Source organism: Indicator indicator, chromosome 1 (genome assembly GCF_027791375.1).
Source record: "Indicator indicator isolate 239-I01 chromosome 1, UM_Iind_1.1, whole genome shotgun sequence".
NCBI classification, from domain to species: domain Eukaryota; kingdom Metazoa; phylum Chordata; class Aves; order Piciformes; family Indicatoridae; genus Indicator; species Indicator indicator.
The window spans coordinates 57847499-57857194 of NC_072010.1; the positions used below are offsets into that span (position 1 = coordinate 57847499).

A 9696-nucleotide genomic window follows, 5' to 3' on the forward strand; every position below is an offset into this window, starting at 1 on the left:
AAGGCTCAGCCAGCTGATAGCAGATGGAATACAGCATGCAATTTATCTGGCAATTTCATGCCATACTCCCTATGCTTAGATGAAATAGAAAAAGGCAGAAGAAAGTCGGGAAGAGTCATTCCTCCTATGGCAACTACTTGCAGTCCCACCAATAGAGAGTACATTCTCTAGTAAAAAGAGACAGGAGAAAAGAAAAAAAGGGGGGGGGGGGGAATGAAACAAAGCATAAGACAGACAAGTATGCTACATATTATGTAACTCTTCATATTGCAAATACTATAACTAAAATACTCCCACTTCACTGGCTTTCCTTGTTAAAGCAAGAGTTAAGCTCATTCTGGAACAGGTAGAATAACAGTCTCTCTTTGGAGGGGCATTTCATTATATCAAATTCATCATATAAATCTCTTATTTTGCATTACAGTTAAAATTACTCTCAAAATATCATATCCAGGGAGCAAGTCAAGTAGCCCAAACAGGATAAAGATGCTGAGATACCACAGAGGTATTATAAGCAGGTTGCATTGATGAAAAAAAGATAACGCCCAAGTAAAGATGTGTATTACTACTCAAGAAGGTGGAATAAAAAACTGATCTGCCTGTTTTAGTGGCAGCATTAAGTTAAAGGATACTCCCAGTCAGTGCCTCTATTGGGTCTGTAACATTTTGTAAAAGAACTATTTCATGGAATAAAAATTTGGGTAAAGTTTTTAAGACCAGCATGGCATTTCTCATTAATATTCTTCAGGTAGACATTACTACCTATTACGGAAAACACAGCATCTTATTTTAGTCACTCTTACTTTACAGCAAATAAAAATTAAAGTAAGTTTAGAATCACTGTGGAGCTAAGCAAAATATAGATTAACTTAAGTCGTGTCCATATCACGCTTCTGCACACTGTTATCTACGAAGTATCAACTTAAGGTTCTCTTGCATGACTCACTATTGACTGATTCATTTCATATCATCCTAGCTGATATCTTTCTGTTTCCAGGGAAATCTGACCCCCTTATGGTCCCAGGGAAAAGAAAGAAAAAGGAAGAAAAGGAAAAAAAAAAAATCAGTAGAATTTAGTCAGCTTAGCAGACTTCAAGATTAAACCTACACTTCTGCTAAAAGATTTAAACTGCTGCTCTTACATACCTCCTTATAGATAAGCAGATTGACTGTGAGAACAGCAATGGACTAAATATGTTCTTTTTCCTACCTGGACAAGAGCTTACAATTATCAGAAATTAATAAAACAGCACAGAGACCAAACAAAAGAAAAAAAAAAAAGGCGAGTCAGAATTCCAGGTCAGAATATCTCACATAAACAGGCAGTTCTGTTCCAAGCAAGCAAGAAATTGGGGTCTTCCCACTGTGTAACACTAGTCTTACGAGACTTTCTTTCCAGGAGCCATTTGCTCCTTGAGGAGATTCTTAATTCACCTCCCTGCTTGGGCTAAAGTAAAAGAGCATCTTGGTTTGCCTCTAAACTGAAACAAAAAGCTGTCTTGGCCTTCCCACTGTAAAGTTCTAAAAAATGAGAATATTGCAAGAGATAGTAGTTGCCTTCGAGCTTTACTTTCGTTCCTTTAAATTTCATGACAAAATAGGATACCTGTATCTATAGATGATTCAAATGAGCATTTCAGACTGTTACTAAAGCATGTAGAAGGCAGTATTGATCAGGAAGAAAGAGCAAAGAAGTCAACTCCCTTTTGTGTGTTGAGTCTAGACTCTAGACTTGAAAGTGCCACCCATGCAGCTTCTCCATCACACAAGATTTTGCCCATTTTCTCCAGATCATATAAGGCTTTACAGGCTTTTTTCTGGTGGTGGTGTTTTTTTGCAGGGCAGTTGGACTGGGGGTCTTTTTTTGGTTGTTTGGGGTTCTCTTGCTGTTTGGGGTGTTTTTTAACTCTGGACATTTGGCTTGCTTTCAAAGAGGAATACCCAGTTCCGTCAAGATTCTCTGCTGCTACATTCAAAGGGAACACATCTGCCGTATTTTTGGTGTCAGATACCTTTCCATGCAAAGCATTCTTCCACATGGAGTCTAATGAAAGGTCAAAACAAAAACAAAACCAAAAAGCCTCAAGAAACCATCAGAAGAGTAATCCAAAACTACAAGCCAGCACATAAGACACCAGGTTTTTATTCACCCCAAGCACCCATTAGAGAATTGCTGCATAAGCTGTTTAACCACATTTAAAAAAAATAACAAAACCTTCCACTTACTCAGCAGAATTACTTCCTGAGAACTCCCTCCTTTATGTATTTCTACAAAACTCTTGTATTACTTATAAGCAAACTTATATTCATTTGTCAATTCAGGCAGCAAGAATAGACTTTAATATATAAGGCCTTCTAATAAATGAATGTTTTCAGGTTTGCTTTAAACACTTCATGTGTTAAATCAAGAAAAGTTTTTATTTTTTTTAAAAATCGCACACATAGACCATAATATCATTCTGAAACAAACATTATTTGCAACTTGAATGTTTGCTGTGGAGTTATTTCCAGAATGACACAGCTCACTGCTGTTATTAATCTTCCCCCATGCAGAGACTTCGGTGTATCTCAAAGATGTCACATTTTATTAATAAACTAAATGACTCATAAGCAGCACAGGAAGCACAGACAAAACCTCAGTAACACCTAATGATGACGTTGCTGTCAAGTCAACAGGTGACACTAAGAAACTGCAGTTATTAAAATAAAAGGTTAGTGGTTCTGTTACCATAAAATACTTAAATTATCCTACTAAAAGCTGGACATACACCATTTCAAAATGACCTGCACTACTTCTCAGAATTGTGTAAGCACAAATGAAGAAACAGTTACTCAAATTAAGGATATTTTACACATCAGACTCAATAAATTAGAAGACTACTTAAAATTATTTGGCCACACCTTGCACACTCCAGCTATTAAAATACCTTACTTAGGTTTACCTAACTACAAGATTCTAAAGCTTAATGAGAGAAATGGCAATGCTGAATAAGCCATTAGAAGCAAACTGAGCAGAAAACATTTTGAACATGGAAAGCAAGCAAATTGCTTTCTGCAGTTTTCAGATAAATATAAAGGAAAAAGTTTCTGTCCTGTAGTCTGCCTCACTTAGAATTTTCTATGTCCTCCACCAGTGTTGCTAGCACACTGACCTACCTTCTTCCTTCACTGAATACTTCAAGGGGCTTATTAGCAAAGTTGAATTTCTACAATGTTGTTAGTTTTGCCACCACATTCTACCTTGCTCATTTTCTGTCTTTGTATAACATCTGTAAAAGCTATTCAGGCCCTAAACCATACAGTAAGAATTCACTCCTAACATAGTCGTTGGTTATGCAATGATTTACGAAAAATAATTTGAATATAAAAATAAAGGCCATGTAAAAAAGTCCTCTTAGCTTTAAGTTACTGCAATGCAGCAGAAATCACATGTAATATCATGCTGAGAATGGATTTTTAAAAATAAATAAGAACAATCAAAACAGACTGAGTAATATAGATCAAGACCTTGTAACAGCCTTACAGTACTCAGAGGGTGCCTATAAGATGGAGAGGGACTCTATCAGGGACTATGGCAACAGGATGACAAGTAATGGTTTTAAACTGAAAGAAAGCAGATTTACATTAGATAAATTCTTTGATGTGAGGGTGATGAGACACTGAAACAGGCTGCCCAGAAAAGTTATGGATGTCCCATCGATGGAAGTGTTCAAGGCCAAGTTGGATGGGACTTTGAATAATCTGATCTGGTATAAAGTGACCCTCCCCATGGCAAGCATGTTGGAACTAGATCTTTAAGGTCCCTTCCAACCCAAACCATTATATGATTCTAGCAAGATAAAGCACACATGACAGGTTAAAAACGTTCCTCAAGACAAGATACAGCATTTTTGTTGCAAGTGTGAATGATACCTAAGGAATTAACTGTACTCCACCAAGAAGACAAGTCTCACCCAGGCTTCATTTTGCCTTTCCTTCAAGCAATCAAAGATCTGCTTAAGATAAAACTTTAATTAGAATGAACTAAACCTTAGACAGAACCTCCTGACCTCTGCTGACTAGCAGGTAAGAAAAGTGAATGCTAAATCAATTACTTCTGCCTCTACTTCTTCGCAGAACAGGAAATTTTTTCCTTCAAGAAGAACTGCTTCCCAACAGCTTTTAGTTCACAGGGAATTTTTACTGCTTTTCAATACTTGCTTTGCAAGAGAGTCAAAGTGTTCTCAAGTTAAAGGACTCCATGAAATCCTTCTCAATAGCTGTGTATCAGAACTGATCCAGAAGAGCTAAATGGACCAGATGGCAGATACAGACAAAAAGGCTGAGTTAAGAAACTGCAGCTCAAGTATATGTTACAGCACAGACAATGTCTCAAAAAGTGACAGCCAATGCCAGCTCATATTAATAAAGAGTGTGACCCTTCAATGAAGTCCCATATTTTTTCTTGCAAAATTATCACTTCTGTTCTTATGGACTACGCTAGTCCATAGTGAGAGCAGGAAGTCATTCTGACCCCCATCAGCTCTGCACATTCTTCCATACTAACCTTCAAGTATTTATTCCAGGAATAGACTTATCCCGATCTACTCCTTCCAGTTAAACCAAGATGACAAAGCCATACAGAAATACAAAAATAGAAGCATCATTATTTAAAAGCATCTAGAAATTTTGAACTGGAAAAAAAAAAATTTAACAAACCACCAAAGGAAACCACAATACACTAAGTGACAGATGTAGAACTTCAGTTCTAAGAAACAGACTACATGTATTTTGTGCTTAACCTTGTCAGTTTCCAAATCAATTCTGTAGTGCTAAACTAAAGAAAAATTATTGCAGGAACAATACCACATGAAACAAAGAAGAGGAAAAGAAAATCCAAGTTACAAAAATTCATATTACATTTTTTTAAAAGTGTTTCTTCATTCACTTATCTAACTAAGAATTTAAGCACAGTAAAGGTGCTAGGCCCTAAATGCAAGGGAGTGCAGAAGCTATTGAAAGTATTCACTGACTGGAGTTTAACAAATGCCTAACAACCATCTGTATGAGTCTAACTTAAAAATGGCTAACAGTAAAAAACAAGCTTCTAATACCTATAGGAAGCCATTTTATTTTTAATATCAAACCATATTAAGAATCTGTAAAATGCAATACTATCATGAAGGGTAATATAAGTTATTTTAAACATCTGAAGATAGTTCAGATTACTCTGTATTCTTTCCTGGAAGCTTATGTGTGTGTATGCATGTATATAAATATACACACATGCATATGTGCACATATATACACACACAGAGAAACCTACATATACACACCTTTTTTTCTTGTGTTTGAGTTCTGCAAGAAAGGATCTAAAGAGCAGAAAGACAACAAAGCCCTGTGAATTTCTAAAGGCTTTCCACAACTGCAATTGCACAGTGTGGGTATGGCAGCAGGCACTACAAGCTTGTCAAAATCTGTCCAATTATTTCAGTGTACCACACCCCTCTTATTCCAGTTATCTAGGCCAGTGACAAAGCAATTAACAAGTAACTCCAAATTATTTTAATTATGTATTTAAATCCTTAACTAGCCCAATTCTGAAGCAAGGGGTACACATAAGCTATTACAATTCCACCCCCTCAAGCCTAAATGCTATACATCTGACGCACAAATGCGTCATTAACCTGGAGGGTACAAAGAAGACAGTCTCACCTTAAAGCCTGTTTTCTTGGCATGAGGCAACACCTAAAATAAATGTGTGAGAGCACAGCAGGTTCAGAAAACTGTTATGACTCCCTTTAACCATTTTTTTCTTCTAGAATGCTCCTGTATCCCTTTCAGTAAGTTAAACACAAACAGCTTCAGAGGAAAAAAAAAGATTAATCAAAATCCACCAAAAAAACCCAAACAAAACAAAACCAAACCTTAAATCCAGTGTTAGTTTCCCCAATAATGCATTCCTTAGCTTTTCCAAATAACAATCATCTGTTGTTCTTCAACTGAAGTGCTAAATACATTCCAAGAGGATGTTTAGAAAGATCTAACAGCATACAATCTTTTACAACAATCTGGTGCATGGAGTACAAATTCTTCAGAGCTATCAGTACAAATTTAAATGATATAATGAATATGAATCCTAAGCATGCACACGTTAGTACATGTCACACACATGCACTGATATCAGGACAAGATCTATAAATGTGGGTACACAGCAAATGTTAAATAAACACAGCATCCTGGGTTTAGTTTAGCTTTAAATTAGCAGATAAAATTATTTAACAAGTTTGTATTTACCAGGGATGAATGAATCAATATTCCTGAATCTTCATTTGGCAAGCTGAATGCTGTGTATTCAAGGGCATTGTTTTCCCCTTGCTGTTTGCAAATATAACCACAGTTTCTCTCAAAAACTGTGCGAATGCCTTTAAAAAGAACCACACTTGTAGTGCAACCCATTCCAAATCTGTTGAATCTTGCATTTCTAGCAGCCCTGATTGCATTTGCAGAATGTCTTCTTCCTTTGCTCGACTCGAATCATTTTCCTATGCTTTGCAGAAATGTTTCTTTGTACAATCTTCATTACATCCAGCATTTAGTATGTTCCTCGACTAAGAAACCATCAGCCATTGAAATGTAATCCTATTTGCTTAAGCCACACATTGCCAAAAAAATCCAGCTGCAGAAGACAAAAATCAGAGGGTGACGAAAAGGATACCTCAACTGTACAAGACAGGCTCTCGGGATGTGCTATACTCCACAACAGAGATGAAATGATACTCCAGAGGGTCAGGGAAAGAGCTCCTGTATTTCAAGGATCCTTAGAACATAATCAAAGATGAAAGGAAACTGCAAAGATACTGCTGCAGTTTCTGCTGCCAGCCACAAAGAATCCTCATCTGCTGCAAGAAAGCACTCTCCCAGAATGCTTAGCACAGAGTTTGTACTAGCGAACATTATTTTGCTTGACCTATATGTGCTTTTTAGTGTTTAAAACACAAAACTTCAAAATAAAAAACTTGAAATATGAGGGGGAAATTCTTAAATCACTGATGCTAGGGAAAAAAAAAACAAAGTGCTGTATAAACCCACGTCAATCAAATCCACGTGTTATCAGTGTGCTATTATCAGTTCAGGCAAACCACAAGGGATTGAAGGCTGTCTTTACTTTTTCTTTCCCTTGTATGCAAAGTGATCACCTGCCAGAAAACTATGTTATCTAGTTCTTGATTGTAAATGGTCAATAATCATAAAAATGGATGGGGGGGAGGGGGGGACACAGCTGACTATCTAGTTCAGATCAGTATCCACATATAAAAAAAAAAACACAGAATGAAATCTTAAATACACAATGTTGGGGGGTTTATAGTGAATCACACTTGAATTGATCTAATTACCAGTAAGAGATGACATCCATCATGAGATGGCATCCGTCATGCAAGTATGTAAAAAAAAAAACAAACCTGAAACAGAAGTGTTAAAATTTTTAAACTACTTTTAAAGGCAAAATCTGCAAAAATAACTGTCCAAATCCTCACCATAACACTATCAATCACCCTGTCAGAAATTGCTAGTTAGTTTTATATTTCTGCTAAATTGAAAGCCCTGAAAACTGTAAAACTGGATGAAAAAGCAAACTTAGGAACTCAAAATTGTTGCAATGAAGTTAAAACAAGCTACATTAAAAGGAAGCATGAAAGGAGAAGATAAACGGATTAATGATGCTAGTTTAAGATTTGCCCCCATTCAAATTAACTCATCGCAAGGGAATACTTGTATGCTATAATGAGATATACAGAAGATATAGTTAAGATTTATTAGCATTTTTCCCCAACATCTGGATAGTTACTATATCCCAGAACGTGTCTCATTGCATTTATAACCTAAATACATCATAACAATATGCAGACACACTGATTTTTTTTTGTATGAAGAAAAAAAATAAAAAACAATATTTGACAATGATCCAAGTAGCTCCTGCCAGTTCAATATTCTCAAAGGCAGTGGTTAGCACATTCCACATATTGTAAGAAATACAAATTGTGTTAAGGCAGTTCTGTTAATAAGGAATCACCTTTTGTCAAGGAAACGTTTCTAGCTCATGCCTTAAAGTATGAGAAAAATAAGTCACTTTGCACAAATTATCACGCACTAGACAGGTCCTTTGAACATCGAGAAAATTATCTCACTTTCAAAACACTAGGTAGGATACAGAGAAACAGGAAGACAAAAAGATTTCACTCGGAAAGACAAACACACGATGGAAGCAGAGGTTAAGTCAGAATGGAAATTACCCTGGGAGGTGTTCTAATTCAAAACTAAGTGAGAACAAATTTAATTCTGTTTCTTGAATGAATTTTGCATCATGTTCCTATGCTATTTCAAAACAGGCAACCAAAACTGACTTGGATCAACACAGAGGTAACAGCAATGACATAAAAAGCATTCCAAATACAGCTTGAGAGAAATACAAGACCCTGAGGAGTGGGAAGAAACCACAGAGGGGAGGTAACTGACCTGATGCTAAAACACTCGTGTTACAAGAAATCTGAATATTATGCCATGTAAAGCAGTCTGCCAACAGGCCAACTTTTAACTAAGATATTTATTTGGTGAAATGCGGAAGCTGCCAGCTTCACTAAGGAGACTCTTACTACTGTAGTGAGCAACCAAACTGCACAAGCAGTGAACATCCAAAGAGAAATGTGACACATTGTAATATTATCCATTACAGTATTAGACCCCTACTCCACAACATATGAATAAGACCAGCCTGCATATCATATGAGCAGCAAGCTAGACAGTGCAAATTGCCTTTAGCTGAGCCTGGGTTATGCCAAGGCCTTTTTCCACAAGGAAGCCAGGAGGAAGACAGTAAAAGGGAGACACCATTAATGCTTGTCTTCTTTTGGTTTGCACCAGAAAGCACACAGACTTATGAAGAGTTATCTTAGTATTTATAGCAAACATTTATTCTATAAGCCAAATCATCCACTTCTATGAGGAATAATAAGCTGCTTCTCGTTAAGTACTGTATTGAATCTTTACTGACTGCACTATGAGATTCCTCAAAACAAAAATAATAAGTTTTTTAAATTGTTCAAAACTGCATCTTTTTTTGAGATGTGCCCTTTGACAGGTAATAGAAAAGAAGTTCTAGTTCCTCTCAAAAAAAAAAAAAAAAAATGCTGGGTATCATAGAATCATGCAGGATCCGAGAATGGTCTGGGTTGGAAGGGACTTCAGAAGGTCACCTAGTCCAACCCCCTCTGCAGTAAGCAGGGGCATCCTCAACCAGATCAGGCTGCCCAGAGCCCTGAAGAGCCTCATGTTGAATATCTCCAGGGATGGGGCCCCAACTACCTCCCTGAGCAACCTGTTCCAGTGTTCCACTACCCTCATAGTAAAGAACCTGTTCCTAACATCCAATCTATCTCTGCTCTTCTCTAGTTTGAAGCCATTGCTCCTTGTCCTATCACCACAGGCCTTTGTAAATAGTCTTTCTCCATCCTTCAGGTACTGGAAGGCTATCAGGTCTCCCCAGAGCCTCCTCTTCTCCAGGCTGAACAACCCCAGCTCCCTCAGCCTGTCCTCATAGCAGAGGTGCTCCAACCCCCTGATTATTTTTGTGGCCCTCCTCTGGACCCACTCCATCAGGTCCATGTCCTTCTTGTATTGAGGGATCCACGTAATATTCCAGGTGAGGTCTCACCAGAG

The 9696-nt window shown here is 37.2% G+C and overlaps 1 protein-coding gene across 1 annotated transcript in view; it reads right to left on the reverse strand.

Moving 5' to 3' along the window:
* The window catches only part of DOCK9 (dedicator of cytokinesis 9), a 113170-nt gene extending 106732 nt beyond the window's left edge, over positions 1-6438 (reverse strand). Inside the window, exon 1 of the mRNA XM_054390377.1 lies at positions 6277-6438. Within this exon, the coding sequence (XP_054246352.1) occupies positions 6277-6438 (162 nt within the window). The remainder of the gene's footprint in view (positions 1-6276) is intronic.
* Between the last annotated feature and the right edge of the window lie 3258 nt (positions 6439-9696).